General features: G+C 53.5%; 3 protein-coding genes across 3 annotated transcripts; 1 reads left to right on the top strand and 2 right to left on the bottom strand.

The window, feature by feature from the left end:
• Nucleotides 1–1,924: 1,924 nt before the first annotated feature.
• HOXD12 (homeobox D12) lies at nucleotides 1,925–2,886 on the bottom strand. The gene is made up of 2 exons (XM_006739536.3): nucleotides 2,313–2,886; nucleotides 1,925–2,163 (listed from the first exon to the last, which is right to left on the bottom strand). Exons 1-2 carry the CDS (start codon nucleotides 2,884–2,886, stop codon nucleotides 1,925–1,927), a joined length of 813 nt encoding a protein of 270 aa, XP_006739599.2.
• Nucleotides 2,887–6,495: 3,609 nt separating this feature from the next.
• On the bottom strand, nucleotides 6,496–9,791 carry HOXD13 (homeobox D13). The gene is made up of 2 exons (XM_006739537.3): nucleotides 9,011–9,791; nucleotides 6,496–8,230 (listed from the first exon to the last, which is right to left on the bottom strand). The coding sequence occupies exons 1-2, from the start codon at nucleotides 9,789–9,791 to the stop codon at nucleotides 7,980–7,982; spliced, it is 1,032 nt and encodes a 343-aa protein (XP_006739600.2). The 3' UTR covers nucleotides 6,496–7,979.
• An 8,983-nt stretch (nucleotides 9,792–18,774) lies between these two features.
• EVX2 (even-skipped homeobox 2) lies at nucleotides 18,775–22,462 on the top strand. Its single transcript, XM_081815525.1, has 3 exons — nucleotides 18,775–19,201; nucleotides 20,125–20,408; nucleotides 21,731–22,462. The coding sequence occupies exons 1-3, from the start codon at nucleotides 18,775–18,777 to the stop codon at nucleotides 22,460–22,462; spliced, it is 1,443 nt and encodes a 480-aa protein (XP_081671651.1).
• Nucleotides 22,463–24,434: the final 1,972 nt, after the last annotated feature.

Below are 24,434 nucleotides of genomic sequence, written 5' to 3' on the forward strand. Positions count from 1 at the left end.
CCACTTGGATGTTTCATACACATTTTGTTCATAGGCTTTTATACACCATTTTCTGACTGACTTGGAAGCCATTTTCTCATTTAATGAACAGTCAACACCTGCAGTGAAACCACAACCAGGAAAGAAAAACGAATTTGGTGGCCTAAAATCATTAGGAGGGAATCCGAAACGTTTTTGAAAAATTGACATCAGTCCCTTGACAGCTTGGCTGGGACCTAGATATTTATTTCCACTCAAAACATTTTGATGTATCTGATATATACAAACTATTGTGGTTTTTTTTTTTTTTTTTACAAAATCAAAACAACATAAAACATGCACAACAACTATTAGATAGCAAAGAAAATGCAATTAGTCTAAACATAAACTGCGGTCAGTTGGACTGAGGCTTGGGACTCTCTGTGAGGTGTTCACTCCAGATCTAGGGCCTAGTCCTCCACTGAAAATAAATCATTGGACTTGGGGAACGAATCTTCAACTCTTTGGCTGTCATACACCTCAGTAGGAATTGGGGGGCGCTACTTCTCAGGAGAGGGAACAGAGGTAGGGATGGTAGAAGGAGCTGGGGGGGGGCTCAGTTTCTCTGAGGGTAAGGCAGGACACCCCAGCACATGCAAAACAACTCCATCTAGCATCAGGAACCCCAGCCTCCACAAAGCAAGCCCAGCAGGGCCCAGGGCCATACAGGCACCACTGAGGCAGGCCAGACATGGGCTCAGAAAAGGCACGGTGGCTGAGGCACAGAAAGGCCCCAGGTGGAGTTGTCCAGTGGTGAAGAGGGTGAGAGAGGGGGAACTTCTCTACTTGGTCAACAGCAGCGACCAGGGGCTAAGGATTTGAGGGACCTCCTTCTTCACCCCTTGACTGATGGAGGAGCTTTCGCCTCTCCCTACGGTGGCCCATTCCCCTAATTCAAGAAAGACATGTCCACACCTTTACCCACCTCAAGAGGGAAACCATATTTACAGTTGGAATGTAGGACACCCCTCTCCTTGCTCACTCCCTTCTCCTCCCCCTGGATATTTTCCCCACCTCTTAGTGCAACCCAGCCTCAGAGTAGATTAGCAGCTGTCCTCACCAGAGCTGAGTCCAATTACAGAGTGCAGGGCTCTGGCCTAGACATATGTGAGGAGATAGGAGAAGTAGGAGAAATTTTACCAGTCCTATCTAGAGATTGCAGTTTGCTGTGGAGCTTCAGCCTCCCTCGAATCCACAGGAAGGAAGTATCCACCCCATTCTGTCCAGCTGGAGGGGCCAGCCCAGCCCAAACTCCGAGGTGTCTTCGAATTTGTCCAGCCACACAGTCCCTCCCCTCTCCCCTTTCCTCCCAAAGTCTGAATGTCTAGGGTGGCTTTTGTCCTCCCGAACCAGCCAGGGCAGATGGGGAGGGGGTGCCCTTTCTTTCTCCAGAGCCAAGTTTCTGGCTTTGCCACAAGGGGCTTTGGCTGCAAAGAGACAGAATTGTGCCTGCAGCCCTTTTCTACTCCTTCCCGAAGGACGTCCTAAATTTAATTCCACTCTGAGCTCTAGTGAGGTGCCTACTAAATTCAAAAAGGACTGGGGAGAAGAGGAAAGGGAGTCTAGGTGGAAGCAGAAATCCAAGTACAAGGGTGCTAGAGTGAGCACCCGTGTAAATACCCCAGTCAAGAGCTAGGACAGGTGACCCCAGGCCCCCACGCAGGAAGCCTCAAGGCCAAGGTTATATTTCAATTTCTGCAGGCGCCACCCAGAGAGGTGGAAGCCTAGAGGCCCAACTGGCCGCGGCTCCAAATCCTCTGCTGGCTTCTGGGGCTGCAGGCTGAGCGGAAGGGTACGTGGGACCAGCGAAGAAGGCGCGAAGGAAAAGCCCCTACTCCCAGCTCTTCCTTCCCGCCAGGCCTCGGCTTTCAAAGGCAGCCCTGGCCGGCCGCGACCACGCGGGGGGCTAGTACATAGCCAGCGCCTGCTCGCGCAGGACCACGCGCTTCTTTTTCATACGCCGGTTCTGGAACCAGATTTTGACCTGCTGGTCGCTGAGGTTCAGCCTGTTGGACAATTCCTTGCGCTTCTGGCGGTTGATGAATTCGTTGAGGAGGAATTCGTTCTCCAGCTCCGCAATCTGCTGCTTGGTGTAGGGTTTCCGCTTCTTGCGGGTCCTCCCTGGGGCCGCCCCCCACGGCAGGCCTGCAACACAGCCCCAACCCAAGTCAGCCCGGCCGGCCGCTCCTTGTAGCCTGCCCGCCCCTAGCAGCTCCCTCCCCCTCCACACTCTCCCCTGCACCCCACCTCCCAACCCAGCCCAAACTGGCCCAGGGAGCATGGCCACCGTTTACCATCGGGCAGCGAAGGTCGCAGGCAAGAGGCGACGCTCGCAGCCTGCACTGTCATGTTCAAGTTGAGCGGGCCCTTGGCGTCTTCCTTGAAGCCGGCAGCGCAGGGGGTCCCCTCGAGCAGGGCTGCAGAGCCCGCTGCCGCGCGGCCCACACCCGCGTAGTCATACTTGGCCGCTTTGAGAGCCGCGGCCGCGGGGGCCAGGCTAGACTCGGGGACGAAGGGCGGCCGCGCACGGCCACGGTCCTCCGGCCCGGCAGCCACATCGGGCGCATAAAACTTGGCCTGCTCTTCGGGTCCGTCCTTGGCGCCCAGGGGCTGTAGGCCAAGCGGCCCGGAACCAGCCAGGTAGGGCTGTGAGAAGCTGCCGAAAGCCGTGGCACTGGCAGGCTGCGCTGGGGCGCAGGAGGCAGGCGCGGTGGCCCAGGGCAGCGCGCCTCGCGGGTATGAGATGGGGGGGAGCGCGGCCAACTGGCCGCCATTCGGCCGCAGGTTGGAGAAGTAGAAGGAGTCAGGCGACTGCAGATTCAGAAGCGAGCCCACATAGCCCGCTCTGTAGAGACTGCGCTCACACATCTCCAACAAAGGGCTTCGGCTGCGCTCGCAGCAGTATTTAGTTACAACCGGGAATAAGAGGACAGGCTCAGACGATTGGACGAAACTTTGCCTGCAGGTTCTTCAAAGCCGGTCATTTCAGCACCGCCTACATCCCCCGACCCGTTTCCCCCCCTTCAGGGTATTATGATAACACCCGCAATATTCGATGGCGAAGGACGAAGCTGCCAGGCAGAACCAAGGAACGTTGAGCAAAGGTGAAACCACTGGGAGTTTCCGGGATCAGCTTCAGAAGCTGGGGACATTGGGTGCCTTTGCCCGAGTGTCCCTTGGGATCCTTCTTGGTCTTGATGAGCTTTGCACTCCCTTTTTCCACTGGCTACCTGGGCCAGGTTTGCTTCCACCAGCTTTAAGTTGCAGCTAAGGCCTTTTCCAGTACTGTGCACCTCTAGGTTTGCACGAAGAGCCCACCGTGTGGTGGGGCCACCAGCTCTATCCCTAGGCCTGAGCAATGCTTCTCCTACCCTGATTCCTCCCTGCCCTGTTCCTCTGGAGAGGATTCTGCGCTAGTGGTCTAGCAGCGAAGACCCACACACTGCCTGAACCCGGCACAGTCGGAGAAATTTGCTGAAGGAGGAGAAATGCATCACAAACTCTGCCCGAGTCTGGCTCCCAGGAAGCTGGTTTCACACCAGTTCTGGTGTGCTTCTCCATGGCCAAGCCCTCTGCTCCCAGGAAAGTTGCGGCCATCCAGGTCCATGGAGAATGCTGGCCCGGGAAGGGGCAGCTGCATTGGCCAATCGTGGCCAAAGGCTACATTCCTTTTATCGCCTGGAGTCACCTTGGCGACTATGTCCTGCCAACCAGAACTCCAAGCTGTTCAACTCCTCGGCAGCGGTCAGAGCAAGACGAACTCCCCCCGACCTGGTGTGGAAGGACAGAAGAGCCAGAGTCATTCGGCCGGGAACAGCTGGGCACACCGAGGCAGTAGGCTAGCAGCGATCCTCGGCTCAGCGCCTCCTAGGCGGCTGGCGGGTTCAGGGTTCTGGCGAACAGGGATGCGGGCGGGGCAGCTGTCCCTCGCCGGGAGCAGTGTGACAGCCCCCCCCCCCCCGCAGGCCCTCCGATTTAGTTTGGCCAGAGGGCTCTGGGTCCTCCTCTGCTGCTTTGGTCCCAAGAACCCCAGCGACCGCGTGACTGGCACCCGCCCCAACCTGCAGCCCGCCTCGCCGGTCCCCGAGCCAAGCTGGAATTGGTTAGACCGCCAGCTCCGGCACGGAGACCACACAGGCGCCGCCGGAGGGCAAGGCTGACCACCGCGCTGCGACTTTATTGTGTGAGTTATGGCGACCAATTGGGCAGCTCTGGGGAACGCAGTCGGTCTCTTCCTCCCGCTCCAGGGCGGGGGTAGAGGGTGGGGATGGGGATGTCCGGGACTCTTCAGGGTTCTGTCAGTTTCCTTAGGAGCTCAAACTTAGAGACAAGAACTCCACTCCCCGTCCTCGGGGGGGCTTGGGGTGGTGTAGGCATAAGCTGCAACCTCAGTTCCTAAGGACTTAGGGGATACAGGCTCTCATTTTGGGAAACTCTCCCTGTTTTCCAGGAGCTACAGCCTCCCCAGGCCCGAAGCTCCAGCTCCAGAGATCCCTGCAGTCTCGTCTCCTCCGGTCTCAGCATACAGTGATGCTCCGGTATTTCCAAGTCCAGGGGTGTCTTCTCCGGACCCTTAGGCAGCGGCACAGCTGCGGTTTACCCCTGGGGACTAAAGATATAAAGGGGCTAAGTGAGAAACAGAAAGACTAGAACAACTAAACTCCCTCCATATCTCCTTGGCTCAGGATGGTGCCCCACCTTATCTCCTGGATTTATAATTTCCGAGGTCCAGCAAGCAAAGTTGTACGCTGGGAGCTGGGAGCTGCAGACTGAGCGGCGGGGGGCGGGGCGGGGGGGGGCGTGGAAGGGCAGGAGGCTTGGCTGGTGAGCTGGGGAATGGGAGAGAGGATTTGGCCGTGGAGCTAAACCGCGAGCTCTGCCAATGCCGCCGACCGCCCAGGAGATGGCGAGCAAGCTCCACGCCTGGCGACGCGCCGCCGCACGGTCAAGATCAACAGTGAAGGGCGGCACCGCCGGCCTGGGGTCGCCAGCCGGTGCGGTCACGGCCCTCTGCCAGGCTCCGCCAAGTGTCTCGGAAAGCCGGAGATCGTGGCAGCAAGGCTGGCCGGGACAGCGGAGTCAGAGTCACCCAGCAGGCTGCCAGACACGGGGAAGCGTCGAGGCCGCCTCTTTGTCTGGCTGTGCGTCCCGGCTGCAAAGCGTCCTTCGCCTCTTGACTCAAGCGTAGACGCGCGGGCCTTGAGTCTCCACCAGCGGCGCTCGAAACCTGCCAGGTTTCGGAGGCGTTCTCCCTGCGGCCTCTCAGTTTCCACCCGAAGGAAAGGCCTCTCTCCGAAGCTCCCTTCGCCCTGGCTCCCCGCGGGCCTCCCATCCAGCGCTTCGGCCACCTACCCGCTCCTCTACTCCCTCCTCAATTCGGAATATAAAAGGAATGCATATAAATAGCAAAGTCTTCATCTGTTATTGATTTAGCCATCAATTCAAATTCCACCGGAGAGCATTTGAGCAGTTTTAATCTTCAGCAAACCTCCCATTTCTCTTAGGCGGAGAGAAACTGACGGGCCAACTACAGATGAAAGGAAAACCTCGTGGCAATCCCCCCATCCGACAGGAAACCTCAGAAATGGACCTGGGAATGGAGTGCGGCCCTGGAGTCTGGAATTTACAAAAAAGGAGGGAAAACGACGATGGAAAAGAAGGGAAAACAGGCCCGTTTCACATGAAAGCACATCTTGTGAGGAAAACAGAGAAAACGTTAGAAACTCTTCCTGAAAGTGGAAGGTCGGGGTTGATGTGTCCCCATTTTCAGGGGTTATTTCTTCTCCAGTTTGAATCATAGTCCGTTCTCTCTCCCTCTCTCTCTTCTCTCTCTGTCCCTCTCTGTCAGTTAAAACGAAGTTGGCCGCCCACAGTCAACCATCGGTGCAAGATATGAAAAAATCAAGCGGAGCCAGAGAAAACGAAAGTAGCTTTGGACCTTGGGTCTCTGCGCTTTCTCTGGCAGATCCATAAGGGAGCCCTCCCGCCAGGAGAGTTTACACATTGTGTGAGATTTTAAACATGTGTATTTAACTTCATACCAAAAAGTTAGCAACCACTAAATTGATTTGTGTCCGGGCACTAACAACGGCGAGGCACCCAGTTCCTCAGCGGCCATTTCCCCGAGTGGCAAAAAGGTCTCTAAAAGAAAGTTCATAGTGCCTAAAAATTGCGACTAGAGGTTTAGGGTGTGCAATTATGGTTTCAGTCCTCAAATGCTGTTTGGAGGCTGCTCAGAGAAGGCGATAAGGGATCAGCTTGAAATGTTTCTTTTTCAATGGCCAAATATGGATATGTCTAATTTCAAGACCTTCGGAGAGTAGATATTTGTAACAGCCTTTCTAGGAAGAACACCTTCAAGTGAGCACAATTTCCTGTACCCAGACACAAACATACATATTGATTTAAAAAAATAAAACTATTTGAATAAAGTGATAATATTGAAAGAGAAGTAAAATTTTTATTGGAGATGTTTTTTGTCTGGTAAAAAATACCATTTTAGACACCACAAAGTATATTCTCATTTAAAGACATCACTACTTATGTTAAAGCCACAGGGAAAAGGGCAGAGAGGGGTGGCGGAAATAGAATGGAGGTTTCAGAGAGTAGAACTGGGATTGAGTTTCCTTCATCTATAGGGAACATCGTAATGTTCAAGACAACAAGATTTTATAATAAATAAGAACACAAGAGGTAACACAAGCTTGGAATAAGAAAACAAATATATAAAGACACAGAAGAAACAAGAGAGTTCTGTTTATTTGCATCTCCCTAGGAATAAAAAAGTGATTTTTAAATGCCTGAAGCACTGCACACATATCCCAGCTCACAGACATTTGCATCTACAAAAATAATCTCTCAGTTGTATAAATATGCAGCACTTTAAAAGTAGTTATTTATCATCATTTTCAGAAACATCTTTTTTTTTTTTTTAAATCTTGAACTATAGAGCGCCACATTTTTCGTATTTGTTAGATGTCTTAAAACTCCACGAGAGGCTCAATACATTTGTTCAGACAGTCAAGTTCTTCACTGGGTTCTGGATAAAAGTTCCCACCCATGGCCACATTGATTCAGTCTCTTTCAGGGGACTGAGGAGATCACCTCATTTCTAGTCCCACAGACCCAAGGTCAAGGAGAAGGTGTGCATTTATACCATCCACAGATCACTCTCACAATTGCAGCCATTTAAATGTTTGCATCTAGAGCTGGGGAAATGAAGGCATCCATGAGGACACATTATTTTCAAATTAAAGATTATAAAAGCACAAATCGACAAGGTATACTAAACACATATAACTACAACAGCAAATGAAAGACCCAAAGTAGGGAAGACTGTCTTCGTTCCAATAATGATACAAACCCTATTTAATAAGGTAGCTGCTTTTAAAGCCATCACAGTACCTCCAGCCGCCTGTTTTTAGACTTTCCCAGTGACCCTAGAGCACCGCTTGCCCAGAGCTGTTTCCACTTGCCTCAGGGTGACTGCTGAGAGCTAATGATTAAATTGCCCAATCGCAGGATATGAATGACTGCAAATCCTTCTACCCTAGTAGATTATGAAGATAATCAGTGCTGGAAACAGGCATATGAAGTGATTTAAGAAAATAAAACCTTAAAATCATAATGGCACTTCTGAAATTCTTTTGGGGGGAATTATTAAAAAATACTTCAAGTCCTTTATACTGGCCTGGAGGGAGAAACAGAACATTAAAAACATCATAAAAAAAACTAGACAAGAACAAAATCAATAATAAACAAGTAAGAAACAGAACTACAGAGTCAGGTTGGGCAGCAAAAGGTTTTAGAGCCAGATAAGGGGAAGAGAGAAGAACAATTCACAAAATTTGCCATCACTGGCAGGGAGATGGGGCGAAATTAAATACATATTCAAGTCTTTCCGAAGGTCTTTTGGAGACAACTGAAAGCATTTAAACTCTCTTTGGCCAATCTGGTCCACATCAGGAGACAGTGTCTTTGAGCTTGGAGACGATTTTCTTGTCTTTCACTCTTCGGTTCTGAAACCAAATGGTCACTTGTCTCTCGGATAGGTTCGTGGCAGCCGAGATCCGCCGCCGCTTGTCCTTGTTAATGAACTTGTTAATGGCATACTCGTTCTCCAGTTCTTTGAGCTGCAGTTTGGTGTAGGGCACCCTCTTCTTCCTCCCCCGACGGTAGACACACATGTCTGGCTGATTTAGAGCCACATCCCCTGGTATAAAAAACAGCATGAAAAAAATTAGACCAGGGATTCTGGAGCACCACTGGGGGCTGTGTGTGTATGTTTGGAAGGGGTATGGGGAATAAAGAAAACCAGGCTGCTTGCATTTTATTATTACTTATACAGACATATTATTTACACATTATTAAAGAAAGATTATTTACACTTCAAAGTGAAGGCCATTTGATGGATCATCACGGTTTCTCAAACCAGCATCTTAACAAGCCTTCAATTTTATGGCATGGTTATTGGGGACAGTTATAAGGATAGTTTCTGCAAATGCTGGTTGCACACATACAAACATACGCAGACTTAAAAAAAAAATCCAGGTTTTTTTGTTCAAGCTTTGATTTCTTGTGTTCCTGTGTTTGGAGTCTGTGAGCTCTTAGAAGCTTTAGTGGTGACCCTGGGGCAGTCATATCCTTTAAAAGTGGGACCCAACTCTGTGACACGTCTTCGGGGAGGAGGGGCCAAGGCCTGAGCAAAGGGCACACGCAAAGACCCTCAACTGTGGGAGAAAAACAGGCTTATGCCCACACACAAGAAGAAAAGGGTTGTGAGAGGGACAGTTTAAATCAAAGGAGAAATGTACAAATTTCAGGCAAACTACAGGAACTGTTCCATCAGGTTAACCTTGGCTGGGCGAGGAGGACAGGCGCAGCTCCCAAGTAGGGACCTACCCTCCTAGTGCTTTCTTTCCGTACACTCTCTTCCCTGCCCCCACTCCCTCCCTCCTGGTCTCCCCGTTCCCCCCCACTCCAACGCTCCTACCTGGAAAGGATGATTTCCAAAAGTGGGAGCCCTGTGGCTGGTCCTTGGCGCAGTACACCTGGCTGTTCCACCCGTTGGCCAGCGTCCAGGACTGGTAACCCTCCATGGAGATGTACGCCTCGTGCCGAGGCTCCCCGGAACCGAAGGTAGACACCATGTCGATGTAGCCAGGCACGTGCTGGTAGGGGCTCGTGTAGCCCTGGTAGAAGGACACTTCCTTGGCTCTCGCGGGCACCTCGTTGGCCGGTACGCTGCTGCTTGCCAGGCCCGACACGTCCATGTACTTCTCCACCGGGAAGCCTCCCAGCGAGGCGTGCGGCGACGACTTGAGAGCGTTTTGCTGTAAGCCCACGCCGTGTGACATGCGGCAGCTATAGTAGCCGTTGCCGAAGTGGTAGCCGTAGCCCAGAGCTGGGGCGCCCGGAGGCGCCGCAGCGGCCGCGCCGGGCGCCGGACACTCTTTGGCGGAGGGAGCCTCCGGACGCGCTGCGACCACAGCCGAAGATGACGACGACGAGGCGGAGCCCGCACGCTCAGCGGTCCCGGGGTATGCGAAGCCCGAGGCCGCCGCCGCTGCCGCCGCCGCCGCCGCCGCCGCCGCCGCACGCCCGGAGTGTGTCCCGGCGAACACTGGCGCCGAGAGGAAGCCGCGACACTGGCCCGGCGCCGCCGCCGCCGCCGCCGCCGCCACAGAGGACGAGGAGGAGGAGGCTGGGGCCGCCCCGGCGGCCCCACCGTCCGCCCGCAGCCCGTCCATGTCCCAGCTCCCCGCGCGGCTCATGGCCCGGCCTGGCCCGGCCCCGGCCCCGGCCCCGGCCCCGCGCAGGACACCATGGCGCGGCGCGCTTCCTCCCTCCTCTCCTTTCTCTCTCGTTCTCTCTCCCGCCCTCTTCCTTTCGCCCTCTCTCCCTCTGCGAGCCTCCCGCCTCCCGCCCGCCCGCCCGCCCTCCAACAGGTTAGCTCATCGCGGGACGTTTATAAAAACGAAGTTCAGGTTGGGAGGGGGCCTGGGCCGGTCGGGGGGCCTCCTCCCTCCCCGAGGGCTCCCGCTCGGGGCCGCGCCATTGGCTGCGCGGGGCCACGTGGGGGTGGGGGCGCGGGAGAGCCTGGCTCCCGGCCAGGGCCCCGCTGGACCCACCCACCCCGGCCCCTACCCCTTCCCAGCCCCTAGCGCAGCCCACCGCCCCTTCCCGCCCTGCCCCGGACCCAGGCGTTTGCGCTGCAGCCAACCCCCGCGAGCTGATTGCGCGACCGCCCATCCTAGGCCCTGTCTGCGACTGAGACGGGCGCCGAGGCCTGCGCCTTGTTCCGGCCACGGCTGTTTTTGCCACCTCTCCTCGGATCCCCGAGCTGCACAACTAAACGAAGGCGAAGGACAGAGATGGTAGGAATGATGTGAAAACAGACTGATTTTGGATCCTGTTGCTCAGTCCCTTGGATTAGCTGACCTAGACCCCAAGCCTGAGGGAGCTTCTTTTCCCTACCTTGAACACTGCTCGGGGCAAAGGCATTTCACGCGGGTTGTCATAGGGGATCTTCCGAATTAAGACCAGTTGGAGCAGACCCTCCCTACACACACACACACACACACACACACACACACACACACACACCCCGTCCACCAGGAAAATGCCCACGAAGCGCCCTTGGGGCTGGGACAGAGACTTACAAGTAAGTCAAGCAGAAGAAAAGGCTCGGCCATGGCGCGGCGAACCTGACGATCTGCCCCAGCGAGAAAACTCCTGATGCCTGGTCCACATTATTCGCCTCTACACTCAGGCCAACCGGAGTCGCCTCCCGAACTGGGCTCCCCAGCCCGGCGCAGATTCCCCTGGCTAGCAGAAAGACCCTGTGGAGGGCACCTGGAGAAAGCCACTGTGCTGCCAGCCACGAAACTTCTGCGCCTCCCCAGCAGCCCAACTGCCTCTTGCATTTTGCAGCCACCACCCACCCCCGCCCATTACTCACACCAATTAATTGAAAACTTCACTTTCCCAGGGACCTTTGTTTCGCTTTCTTTTCCAAGCTGCCAACTGACTGAGAGGGGCAAATTAAGAGGGTGGTTTTTTTCCAAGCAAAGTTGGGGCTTTAGACAGGAGCAGCCCTGAGCAACTGGGTCTGGCTTCCAGGGGATAGAGCGGGCTCTTGGTGTCAAGCATCACAGCCCTGACCAAATTCATCCCTTCGTTCCATTTCTCACCCTCGGAGCCCCAGCCCACCACCCCCCATCTTAGCCATTAGCAGGGAGCTGGTGTGTGTTCTGTGGTAAATTTAAGGCTCCTCCTTAGGAGCAACATTCCATCTGAGCAGTTGAAAGTGCTGGGGTGGGTGCAGGAGCCCTCAGAGTGAGTCTATTTGGTTCTGTAGCATCAACTACGCAGGCCAGCCCATCTCCAAGAAAATCGCTCCCCTGAGCCTGTGATTGGTGAAGCCGGCTTGTCACCCAGCCCTGCCATTCCTGAACCCAAGACGTGACTGGATGGGGCGAGTAAAAAAGCCAAGGAGGCCCTCCTGGGCCTGGCCTGACATTGCACGGTGGGCTGCTGGTGTCGGGAGTGTTGACACACAAAACCCAGTAACCATAAAAGGCTCAAATAAAGGGGAAAGTTATGAGAGGGGCACTGGAGAGGAAAAGCAGGGGAAGTTGACCTTTTTGAAGTCCTAGATGTGTTCATGATCAAATTTGAGTTGGAGGGGCTTGAGCCTTTGCAGAAAATCATAGGGAATAGAAGTTTGTTGGTGAGAACAATTTCGGCTACTTGAAAGACAGAGGCAAAGGTTAGTAACGGAAACTGAATCGGCATTTTAAAACACCACCTGGGGCCAGGTGACAGAGTTGCTTATTTTTTGGAAGAGTTTGGATGGGTCCTCTTCACCCAACAATTTCGGTACCAAACCAGTCATGGAACGCCACCCTGAAACACTTATTTTTCCTTTGTCTCCCTTGCTTTTTTCCCGTGACCTCAAAAAGCAAATTTGTTGAAGTAATTTCTAAGACATAACTGGAACCAATGAACTTTCAGTCTTTTAAAACTAAATATCCCTGTGATCCCCCACCCACCAGAGACCTCTGTGCAATATTCTATCTGATAAATACATTTTAATAGCCAATTATATGCCAAAAAATGAAGAAAATGAAATTAAGCTAGGAAGGAAGAATTTGTCAAGTTTTGCTGGTTTGAGACAGCCCTTCAATTTTGGCTTAATTTTCCATGCAGCAAATTAAGCTGTGCAGGACTGGGAGGAAAGTCTGAATTAATGCTCTAGTTGAAAGACACTTCTCAGTGATGGCCCTGCCTCCAGTTGTCCTGTGGAACTCTCACAGGACTTGGGGTTTCTCTGTCCATCCTAGCGGATGTTCAGAGACGAGGGAGGTTTTGAACAATAAGGAACATTGCCTCTTGCTATCCTGCTGCTGAACCTGCTTCCAGCACAGCCTTCGTTTGAGGTCCTGGCCCTGGGGGAGGGAATTCCCCTTAGGAAAGAGGCTCAGACTGGACCCTATGAGGGCCCTTAAACCCAGCACCCCAGGGCAGCTGCTGCTGTTGGATCATAGGGCTGTGGCTGAGTACCAGGCAAAGTCAGGGCTCCTCTGTTTATGAACTAATTAAGACACATAGTTTACAAGCCAGGGGTGGTAGGTAGTGGAGGAATTTTGAGGCCGAATTTGCGGAAACATTTCATTTAGTTTGTGTACCCTGTGTCCGAGTTGATTTTAGGTTTAAACTCAGTAGGGAAAAAAATAAAAATAAAATAAACTCAATGGGAATAATTTTCTTTAACTGGTCAGGAGCACAGACTGAACCCTGTGTATGTGTGTGGGTGTATTATGCTGAGGCTTTAACAACAGACATAATCTTTGTTAAATGAAAATCTTTTGCAACCAGGCAGAAATGTCTCCAAACACTGATGTGTTATTCAGTGAAACCAGTTTTGTCACATTTTCTGATTTGGGAGAGAAATCCCTCATTGCCCAAAGTCTTATTGAGAAGGGGTGGGCAGGGAGAAGGAGAGAGGGAGAGAGAGATCATCTCTTCTCTTTCCCATCACTTGCTCTCCTCTCTCTCCATAGGCACCCTTTCTGGGAATCAATAATGTTCTGAAAATCACATCCTCTCTTGTCCTTCTTGTAGATGATCTTTCAAATCATGTCCTTGTCCTGGGTTGGACATGGGTGGGTGGGTAGATGAAGTCTGAGATTTAGATTTATTGAAGAACATAAGTTCCCCTGCTTGCCAAAACAGCAATGAACTCGATTAACCACATAATCAGTGGCCATTACCGCCAGGCAACAATTACCAACTCCTACCAGAGTGGGGTGCTGGGAATTCCTTTGAAAGTATTTTCCTTGATGGCCACACCAGGAAGCGCAGGACACTCTCCTAATTAACTTGTAAGAAGCCAAAAATTAAGTGTAGAAATAAAGTCTTAATTCCAAAATAAAGCCTTAAATCCAGCAGGACTGGCTGGACAGTGTGGTTCTTAACCAAATCTGTGCCCTGCCAACTTTGAAGCTAATTTTCCCTCTGTAGGCAATACTCGGTTTCATTCAGGTTGGAAATATATAATAAAAAAAACACCCTAAAAACAACAAACCTAGGGTAAAGAAAGGGGTCTTTAGCAAAAGCCAGACAGTGGAATCCTCAGTTTGGGCACTTTCTATGTCTGAGATGTATTCCATTTGGATTTGACAACACAATTAGGCTTTATTAAATGTAAATCATTTGCAACAACAACAAAACTCTCTCTAAACCCAAAGTGCTATTTGGCGAACCTAGGTTTGCCTCCCACAGAGGAGCGGGCACTTGTTTGGGATGGAAAGAACTCCAATCTTGGCAGGAATTAAACACAGCAAGAGTCTTCCCTCTTAGAGAAACACTAATCTCACTTCCAAGGGATGCTGGAGGGTGGGCTCAGAGCTGGAGGACATTAGTAACTTGTTGCCCCCCCCCCCAAATAAACAAAAGCTGGGACTGCAAACAATTTTCTGCTGTTTTGTCTGGTGTCTCAAGGTGTGGGGTTGTCCTCGGTATACACTTCTCTAGCAATGTCATTGTTAACTGAAGTTCAGTAAGTGCTCACTCTGTTGGACTTTGGAAATGAAAGAAAGTAAATGTTCCTCGTTCTCCCCACCTTCTCTCTCTCCCTCTCTGTCTCTCTCCTTTCCGTGGAGCCCTTGGTCTCTATGAAGAATCCACATGTGGACACCAGCAGGGAGAAAGGATGAAGGTTAGGGAAATGCCTAACCATGAAGGTGGGCGGGGGCGGGGGGAGGGGGCGGGCGGGAGGAGCGAAGGGAGTGAGGTGGAGAGGCAAGTGGTCAGGCTTAATTTCCCGGCTGGGCAGCGCGCAGTTCCTCAGGCCTGGCACTAGATGTCCCTGCAAGTTTTCCTGTCGCGTCTGAGGGCGCACAAGCTTCAGGCAGGCAGTGGGTTTGGGTAGCCCTGGAGACTAGGGAGAAAGTACCCCCCCCCCCAAGGCCATCCCTCCTAGGGCGCGCAATTGTAGAGGGAAGGATGAGAACTAGAAGCAGCCAGAGGGACTAAGAGCGCGAGGACCGCCAGCCTAGGGATGGCTGCAAAAAGATGCCAGGAGGGAGTCAGGCCTGAGTCGCCAAAGCGGTGGCTCCTTCCCTTATAAACCGAAACCTCCAAGCCGTAAGCCGTGGGGACTGCACTTACCCTAAAGAAAATGCACCAGGGGTACGAAGCCCAGGTTTTAGCGGTTCTGCTGTCCCACTACACCCAGGCGGCCCCAGTCCTCGAGCGAGCTTGCCTTCGGGTGAGGGTCCGCGCTGGTTTTGGGCCCGCTCGGCCGGGAGCCTACCGCGGGGAAGACGGCAGCCAGGCCCGGGCGGACGCGGGGCTCCGTTACAACTCCGGCTTTACCCGAGACCCTCCCCTCGGCCAGCCTGGACACATTTTTATTACCTTCAGTCGAAGGCCAAAAGTGTTTACCACTTCACCTCGGAGGACCCGCTGCTGCTCAAGAAACAAATATTTAGTCTGGAGGCCTAACCAATAAATAAAATAAAATAAAATAAAATAAAATAAAATAAAATAAAATTAGACCTCTTTCATGTAATTCTTCCTTTCAACCAAAAAGTGCTTTTCAGTCCATTTGGAGAAAGTCTTTCCCACACCCTCACCCCCAGTGCACCTTAAAAATTCTTGCCAAACCACGGGGGCATCCCATGCCCCCCACCACCCCGGTACCTTGAGTAATGGGTAGGAGTGAGTCCTGTACTTTGGTAGTGGGTAGGAGGTCCCGATATGACCTGGAGGCTACGCTAAAAACTGGGAGAATCTGACAGGCCCATTCTCAGTTTCAGCCTCCACAATCTGGGAGAGGTGCAAGATTTGGGTATTTCATTAATAAATATCAACAGAACTGTTTGTTAATCTTCTCACTATCCCCTATATGGGCCCGATGTTTCTGAGATAGGCCTGTATTTAAAGAAGACATATGCAAAATGAAAAAAAAAATAAACAAAAAATGCTACCCCAAAGCTTTTAAATACCTTATAACTTGGATATTTTCAGAGATAAGTTTAAATCAGCAAGTCTTTCAACCCCTCTGTGTGGAAGGAGTCCATCTCTGTAAAAGGGAGAATAGAATCCATCTCTAGAAACGCTACGAGCTTTAGAGGCGATAATATATGTAAAAAGCACTTGTAATTTTAGAGTAAAAGTTACATAAAAGTTGGCCAATATTACTATACTAGTAGGTGTGGAATCTAAAATAAATTAAGGGACATTAAATATTGTAATGGGATGTTCACTGTCTCCCCTGAAACATTGTCTGTTAAACGCAGTTTAGTGAAAAATTATAGGTGTCTTTTACTGTGAGTAGTTTTCTTGACATGATCTCCAATGTATCTTTTATAATAAACTTGCTAGAATACGAAACATTAGTGTTACTTAAAAGGTGCAAAATAGTTTTCAAAACCATTAATGAAAGAAGGTGTCGCCTAGAAATGGTGTTTTACCTTTTCAACAGACTGAGGTCCGGTTTGGCGCAGGCTTTAGGACCAGAGGCGTGAGGTCCCAGAGGAAGGGAAGAAGCGTTGAGTGAAGGAGGAAGGGACTGCCGTCTCCACCCCAGCCCCCAGCGGCGGCTTCTGCGATTCAAAGTAGCTCACAGCTGCCGAAACCGCGAATAAAACAGACGGGGGCGCCAAACGACAGCAATAAAGGCATCTGCGACTTCCGCCTGGGTCGCGCCTCGGCGGATCCCACCCCCCGCCAGGGCTTTGGCCACCCACGGACCTGAGCCTGGACCGAAGTGTCCTATTCAGTTCCCTAAGCAAGTGGGGTTGGGCGGGGGTAGTACCCTTCCCAGGTTCCTGGGACAGCGACTTCTCTTTGCCAGGCGACCCTACCAGGGGTGGTAGAGCTGGGGGCCTAGACTGTGGAGCTAGGAGGGAGAGGTGGGGGCACCCGCAAGGCTGATCTTTGACCGCGTTAATGGCCAGAAAGCCGCCTCGGGGAGGGCTTATAGTGCTGGGAGTCCAGTGGTCTCTGGGACAGGGTGGGAGGCGGACGCCGAGGCAGGTCCTCTTTTCGGTCCCCAACACCTACTCCGCGTCCCCCCTCTCACCTCTGCAGCTACCGCGTGCCTATCCAGCTTTGCATTTCTCACCTTGGGGGAGAATTCCGTTTATTACCTAAAGAGGTGGAATTGATTTTCTAAGCAAAGCTCACGTTGTTGAAATAAGTTGGCGCCGAGGGGAACAGGAGAGAAACTTTTGGCATTGACTATGTGTATAAATGTATATAAATATACTTAACACCTCGTCTCTCCTTACATTCCTGACGCGCCCCCAACGGGTTCAAGGTTAAAAGGAAAGCGCCAAAGGAGAGATGGGCAAAGAGATTCTGGGTTTGCCCCTAACACACCCCAACGTGCTGGGTGTGGCGGCAGGGAGGAAGGGGGGGCTGGATTGGGGTCTGAGTTGGCGCTGAGAGGAGGATGCAGGACCCGCGCCCAGCGCCCAGATTGCCAGGGTCTCTCGGCCGCTTCGGAAGCTCGCAGGCCGACCTCTGTGTCCCGTCCCCATCTTATGGTGTCCCCGCCTGTGGCCGCGGATCTCTCCTCTTTTGCGCTGGCTGGCGGACCCGCACAGTGCACTGGGGGTCGGGACAGGGTGGGGCGCAAGCGCGGGAGGAGCTGTGCAACGGCCCTGAGTGAAGATTGATCTTCGTTAAAATGGTTGCCACCGGCGTCATTATGACCATCAAAGCTATCGCCAAGAGGCTCAGCCGCCAAGCTCAGGCCGCAAGAAGCAGCGGCAAGGCTGTTCCGCGACTCCCCGCGCCCAGACTTAGCACCGGGCATACTCAGGGCCACAGGTAAGAGGTTGGGTTGGGGGAGGAGAGGAAGGAGAGAAGAAAGAAGAGCAGAGTGGAGAAGGGAGGGCAGCGGATGGAAGGGGAAGGAGGCTAAGTCCCTTCTTTCCTCCTTTGACCTAAAAATTCGGCAACTTTGCCACAAATAATTCGATTTGAGGAGGGAGGGGGAAAGCTGGCAACGTAAAAAGTGGATCTGGGGCAGCCCATATGGCGTTGTAAATCGCGACTGTGTTTAAAGTTAGCTGTCGAATTCTACTATGAAATCGTCCAGCCGAGTTCATTTCCCCCAGGGAAAATGCGTAGGCGAGAAGCCTATCCATCAGCAGGGTTATAAAAGTAAAAAACCCAGGACTTCAAGTTCAGAACTCACTCTGCAAACGATGTTAAAAAATCAGAGAGGACCTAATGATTTCCGTTTGGAGGCGCGGGCCCAACGCACCTCCCAGCCACGTAGCACTAAAGTGCTTTCAAAACTCTACGATATTTCCTTTCCCTTTCTCTCTCTCCTCTCTCTCTCTCTCTCTCTCTCTCTCTCTCTCTCGGCTGGGGTGGGAGGAGAGCAGCCAGGCTGAGGCGAAGAAGTGGGGGAGAGAGAAAACTCGGCGCCCTATTTGTTAAATAAAATACATATTTGGTTCTGAAATTCAAAAGATAAGTAATCCAGACAGGAGCGCAAGGTCTCCTTACGCAACTCTTCCTACATCCTCCCTCTTGTCCCCTCCCTTATCCCCTCCCGCTTGTAAATGTTAAAAAAAAAAAAAAAAAAAAAGACCTTCCCGACGATCTACTCTGGAAAATCAAAGCATTATCTATTATTTAACACGTATCTATGTCCGAGGAAAAATGAGGAAGGCGCTGCATGATTAGGACCTAAGGGGCAACCCAGCAAACTGAGAGCGTAATGATGCCCCTAAATGAAGGGGGAAATGTGCCGCGGCGCGCTCTATTAATCAGACTGTCAATTTCACCCCCGAGGCCAAACCCCCGGGCGAACAGAACCGGCTCTGAGCGGGCAAAGGACCGGAGCCTTCCTCCACACTTCTTGTCTCTTCTCGCCTCCTACCTGGATCTATTTGTCTGCTCCGAAGCCGCCTTCATTACCCACTGACAGGAGCGTGTATTTATTTGCTTATAAACCTGTTACAATAAATGATTATTCGAACGGCGTCATTCGTACCTTAATGACGAGCGAGCGCTACTTTTTGATGAATGACATCTCGGGCTCGGAAGGATGTATGGGTCATTTTGACCAGTCATTCCCTCGCTCTGGCATCCCACAATTTTTCCGCCTCCCTCCAAAAGAGATAATAATATTTAGAGGCGTTCGCTGGGGCTGAATGAGAATTAGCCCTAGGCGCAGCCCATCATTAGGACGGGACAGCGGGCCACTGTGACATTTTTTAGAAAGCTGAGATGATGGAAAGAATAAGAAAAGAGATGATTCTGATGGAGAGAGGGCTGCACAGCCCCACGGCTGGCAAGCGGTTCTCCAGTTTGTCCGATTCGGCTGGCAATGCTGTGCTGGAGGCCCTGGAAAATTCGCAGCACCCGGCTCGCCTCAGCCCGCGCCTGCCGTCCGCCCCCCTGCACGGCGCTCTGGGAGACCTCCCTGCCAAGGGCAAATTCGAAATAGACACTTTGTTCAACCTGCAGCACCCGGGCAGCGAAAGCACCGTCTCCTCCGAAATTGCCTCCGCCGCCGAAGGCCGTAAAAAGCCGGGTCATTATTCAGAGGCGGCCGCCGAGGCGGACATGAGCAGCGACGTGGAGGTGGGCTGCTCCGCGCTGCGCTCCCCTGGCGGCCTTGCTGCCGCGCCGCTCAAGGAAAACAATGGCAAAGGTAATCGCGCCGCCCTTGCCGCGCTCTCTGGCCCCATCCTCCCCGTTCCTCCGCGGCTCCTGCTGGCCCTTTCTCCTGCCTTTGCCCCTAACCGACCCTCGGCAAGCAAGCTGCACCCAGCGGGCTCGGGCGGGGGCGGGACGCATGCTGGGGACCCTGCACTCCTGCTTGGCTCCTTGAGCCTCCCAGCAAGGCACAGGCCTGGGGGGGTGCCAGGCCCGCCCGCCCGCCCGCTGTCGCCCGAGTCCTAGAAAATGTTTCTGCGGGTTGGTCTAAAAGCCTGTGCGAGCTGACCGACCCCTAGTCAGCCGCTGAGTCGCGCTACGGGAAGGGTGCCCTGGTAGCTGCTCTGAACTCCGTTACCCCTGATTCCCCAAGGCCGAGTGGAGGGGGCATCCTGAGTAAGTCGGAGGGAGCGTCGCCGGGAGCCTCTGGGAGACTCGCTTGGGTCAGCGGGAGAAAAGAGTTGGAAAGTAGAGTCCACCCCCTAATGGTTCCGATTTGAGCAGCTGCTGTCTTTCTCATCTTAAAAATATTTTAAACCAAACCCAAAAGACTATCAAAGAAAGGTTGGAAGCCCTACAGAAAGCTGCCCTGCCGTCTCCAGACCACGGGAAACCCAGAGCTCACCAAACTGCGCCTAGATGTAGGCATTTTCCCTTGACCAATTTTCCTCCTGAGTTGAAGATTTCCAATTATTAAGAAAAAAAAACTTCCTGATTGAGTTCTTATTATTTGGTAATGAAGGGCTCCCCAAACTTTATTGATTCCCTTAACGGCAGCGATCTGTAAGCATGACGGACCCTATCAACTCAGGCAGCCTCGCGCCTTCCTCTCTCGGCTTCCCCCAACCGCGCTCAGCCCCAGCGCGGGGATCTCGGCCCGACAGTGACTCTCGCACTGTCGGCCGTTTTTTTTGCCAGGGTACGCGGAGGGCGGCTCTGCCGCGGGCACCACGACGTCTGCGTCGGGCTCTGGCCTTGGCAGCCTGCATGGAGGCGGCGGCGGCGGCGGCGGCGGCGGCGGCGGGGGCGCGGCGCTGGGCGGCTCCGGCTCCGGCGCGGATCAGGTGCGGCGCTACCGCACGGCGTTCACCCGCGAACAGATCGCGCGCCTGGAGAAGGAGTTCTACAGGGAGAACTATGTGTCGCGGCCCCGCCGGTGTGAGCTGGCCGCGGCGCTCAACCTGCCTGAAACCACCATCAAGGTATTGATTCCAGCACGCGCCTTTTCTAGTCTCCCCGGGGGTGTCTGGGTTGATTTTTGTTTCTCCTTTCTCCTCCCTGGGTGGCCACATTTAGCTGCGGGCCTGAAAAGCCGCGGGGTAGAGTCACCAAAGGAATTGGCATATTTATTTCTCAGCTGCCGAATCCGGAGGTTTGGCCTGCCTGGCCTGACCTGGGAAGGCCCGGGAATGGCGGAGCCGAGGCCGGAAACGCTGGCCTCTGCTCGATTCTGCCCAGCGCCTGCCCAGGTGCCCCTCGCCCGGGTCCATGGCCCCATTTTCCCCATCGGCGGCAAAGCCGGCTGGTCTTTGTTCCTCTGGCACGAACCCTAGGTGAAACTTTTCATCTGCTCTTGATCTTGGAGATTTATTTTCCGCATAAATCGTTACAACACGGAGAAAAGAATACGGTATTTTGAAAATCGATTGGGTTGAGAAAGTAGTTTCCTAAACATTTTTCTCTTGGGCAGCAGGAAAAAAAAGCAAACTTCGGGGGGGGGGGGAGGATACAACGAAATTGTCCTTACTTCTGTATCTCTAGGTGATCAATTTTATTAATCCGGGAGAGACAGCTGGGAGGTTGGGCGACTTGGCGAACACTTCGCGGAGGATCCCACACTCTAGCAAAAGAAAAGAGTAAACTGCCAGGGATAAGGGAAGATGTGGAAGTCTCCCTTTGGTTTGATCGGGCTTTCTTTAATTTAGAGTTGTGACGAATGATGGATGTCTTCATTAGACTGTGTTGGGAGGGGTAGAAAAGTCCCCTTCCCAGTTTAAGAGGATGTTGCTCCCGCCACTCATTTGAGGCAAACGATTCCAACCATCCCTTCAGTATCAAAATCGGACGTGTGCCCTTGGGGCAGGTCCTTGCAGCTCAGAAGACTCAAGACCTCGAGCGGCGACCTTTTAGAAACTAAGCTACCGCGGCAGCCCCTTCTTCAAAGGTGGCCTAGAATCCCGTGCAAATCCTGGGATTGAGAGAGGGGTGCTCAGCAAGGCTCGGCACTAGTGGGTGGCGGAAAGGAGAGGAAAGGTTGCGTTGGGACCTTAAACGCAGCAAAAAGCAAGGGCGCAGGAGCCGAGGGCAGAAGACTGTTTTCGCTGAGGAAGGTGTGCCCACGGCTCTTCCCACTGTCGCCCTCACTACCAGCTGGGAGAGCAGAGGGGCCTCCAAGCTGGGCCCAACCGGAGGGGAGTAGTAGGTCAGGCCATTCGGAGGTCCGGGAGAGGTGGAGAGGTCCAGGGCGGGGGCTGAGGCCTCAGGGCACTGCTTAACTCGGGCCGCCGTGCGGCTCTCCCCTCAGGTGTGGTTCCAGAACCGGCGCATGAAGGACAAGCGGCAGCGCCTGGCTATGTCGTGGCCGCACCCGGCCGACCCCAGCTTCTACACCTACATGATGACGCACGCGGCCGCCACCGGAAGCCTGCCCTACCCCTTCCACTCGCACGTGCCGCTGCACTACTACCCGCACGTGGGTGTCACGGCTGCGGCCGCCGCGGCTGCGGCCTCCGGCGCAGCGGCCGCCGCCTCGTCGCCCTTCGCCACTTCCATCCGTCCGCTGGACACCTTCCGTGCCCTCTCGCACCCCTACTCGAGGCCGGAGCTGCTGTGCAGCTTCCGCCACCCGGGCCTCTACCAGACGCCAGCGGCCGCCGCGGGGCTCAACAGCGCGGCCTCGGCCGCGGCGGCTGCAGCAGCTGCAGCGGCTGCGGCCTCCTCGGCCGCGGCGGCCGGGGCGCCCCCCAGCGGCGGCTCCGCGCCCTGCTCGTGCCTCAGTTGCCACAGCAGTCAATCCGCCGCGGCGGCCGCAGCAGCAGCCGCCGCGGCCCTGGGCTCCCGGGGTGGTGGCGGGGGCGGCGGCGGCGGGGGCGGGGGCGGCGCGGGGGCCGCGGGGGCCGCGGGGGGCTCGGACTTCGGCTGCAGCGCCGCGGCGCCTCGCTCCGAGAGCGGCTTCCTGCCCTACTCAGCGGCTGTGCTTAGCAAGACCGCCGTGAGCCCGCCGGACCAGAGGGACGAGGCGCCGCTCACCAGATAACTACGTCGCCGCCGCCAGGGGGCTGTGCCCGCCACTCTGAGTGTGCCCGGGAGTCCCCTGAGCGCCCCCCGCGCCCTTCGTGCGCCCGCGTGCCCTCTGCGCGCTGCCCGCTGCTAAAGCTGCCGCCAGGGGGCGCCCCGGCGCGGGAGGCCGAAGGGAAGCTGCCCCGACCGAACTGGGGGAAGAGAGCCCCGCCAAAACCCGGCCCGTGTACCCTCAAATTATTTCTATTTTTGTATTTGCTACCCAGCAGCTTTCTCGTGTTTCCCACCGCCCATGCCCCGTTTTCCGCCTCTGTCCCGAGCTCTTGGTCTTCCCGAAGACAATCCCCTTGCCCTCAAACTAGTCCTCTGGGGTATGCGGCCCCGGCTGTCAGTCCTCAGGCCCAGGTTCCTCTCCTGAACCACGTGGCCAGAAGCCACGGAGAACCACAACAAAGAGAGGGGAATGGTGTGCGCTAGTGCTTTGTGCCGGGGGGGGGGGGGGGCAGGGGGGAGTCACCCCGGAGGTTCCTACTGCTGCTCTTTTTCTTCCATCCTTTCTTTTCTTTAAACGAGGGTGAGGGGAGGTGGCAATTTTTCTCTCAGCCTGAGCTTGTTAGGGGCCCTGTCCACGGAGAGCGGGAGAATGGAGGTCTGAGAAGGCCAGGAGGGCGGATGGAGAGCGCGGGCGGTCGCCGGGGTGTTTGCGAGACGGTTTGCGGCGTGCGGGAGCGAGGCGGGTGGGGGCCGTGGCGGTCTTCCCCGCGAAGGGCAAAGCCGAGGCAGGCGGGAGTGGCGGTCTCGCCTCCACTCTGGGCCCGCCACCGTTCTCTCTTTTGATCTTTGGCGTGGGATGGAGGCGTCTTGCATATTTTATGCCAAAAGTAATGGCAAATGAGGGTGCCACAGCCTGGCCAGGAATGGAAAGGGAAACGAAGGGAAGGGGAGGGAAAGACTGACAGATCGTTGTCCTATTTGAAGAAGCGTTTCCAGCTCAGTTTTCCAACTACCGGGTTCCTCTCCACCTGGGAAATACTTGAATCTCTAGATATGTGATATCATCCTGAAGCCTTTCCTTAGACACTTATCCTAAGTTCGAACTCGATTGCCCTCACCCCCTTCCCTCCTCGCTTTCCTTTTCCTTGGGTAAAATGGTTCTTGCCATATTTCTCACGCATGTCTATTGCGCTTTCGCCTCTGCAAAGCCACCGCTGGGTTGTTGAGACCCATTCTGGCAACCCCGGCTACTGGTTTCCTTGAACTTGAAGAAAGGCACATCAAAACCCACCAGTGTTAACTGCCACGTCAATTTTGATGCTAATAATGTGCAGATTATGACGAAAATTGCCAATCATGCTCTCTGATGGACCTCCTTTGAATGTGGAATTGGAGAAAAGTTCCCCGCACGGAGACCTGCTGTCAAGTACTAACAACCCGCTAAGGGAAGTCATTAGGAGAGACGGATAAGAGACTCGGTACATAAAACATTGTTCTTGGTGCATAGAATGTATGTTACTTAATGTTATCTCTGTTACCTGAAGTGATTTCGCAGAAGAAAGCCACGTTCTTATCATCTCAATTGCCAATTTTCATTTTGGTAACTCGGACGCCCTGGGTAGACTTTTCTCTGTTAAGTTGATATTCCACCAATGTGAACAGCCTCATTAAATCAAGCCCAGATATTTCCATAATGCTCCCCGCAGAGCCACTTCGCTCCTCACATAATGAGATTTTCTGAAGAGTTGAAGCCCTAAAATAACTTGCTAGTGCATGTTTAGACCCAACAAAGTGGGTATGTGTGTGTATTAAAATGTAGGTGTGCTACCTACATATTCGTGTATATATGTATGTATATATGTATATATATGTATATACATATATATCCATTCTCTTAAACATATGCATATGTAAGAGATGCGCACACATTCATATATACCCATTGGCACTATATTCCGTGATTTATTTCAAATTCGTGTTCTGACATATTTTTG

The sequence above is a fragment of the Leptonychotes weddellii genome, chromosome 3 (genome assembly GCF_054177405.1).
Source record: "Leptonychotes weddellii isolate Sample4059 chromosome 3, ASM5417740v2, whole genome shotgun sequence".
Classification (NCBI taxonomy): domain Eukaryota; kingdom Metazoa; phylum Chordata; class Mammalia; order Carnivora; family Phocidae; genus Leptonychotes; species Leptonychotes weddellii.

Excerpts from the sequence above, each read along its gene's own strand:
- HOXD12 (XM_006739536.3), bottom strand. The coding sequence starts at position 2,886 with ATGTGTGAGCGCAGTCTCTACAGAGCGGGCTATGTGGGCTCGCTTCTG. Across the intron at positions 2,164-2,312 it reads GCGACCTTCGCTGCCCGATG|GCCTGCCGTGGGGGGCGGCC; the intron begins GTAAACGGTGGC and ends GCTGTGTTGCAG.
- HOXD13 (XM_006739537.3), bottom strand. The coding sequence starts at position 9,791 with ATGAGCCGCGCGGGGAGCTGGGACATGGACGGGCTGCGGGCGGACGGT. Across the intron at positions 8,231-9,010 it reads TTGGAAATCATCCTTTCCAG|GGGATGTGGCTCTAAATCAG; the intron begins GTAGGAGCGTTG and ends TTTTTATACCAG.
- EVX2 (XM_081815525.1), top strand. The coding sequence starts at position 18,775 with ATGATGGAAAGAATAAGAAAAGAGATGATTCTGATGGAGAGAGGGCTG. Across the intron at positions 19,202-20,124 it reads CAAGGAAAACAATGGCAAAG|GGTACGCGGAGGGCGGCTCT; the intron begins GTAATCGCGCCG and ends TTTTTTTGCCAG. Across the intron at positions 20,409-21,730 it reads TGCCTGAAACCACCATCAAG|GTGTGGTTCCAGAACCGGCG; the intron begins GTATTGATTCCA and ends CTCTCCCCTCAG.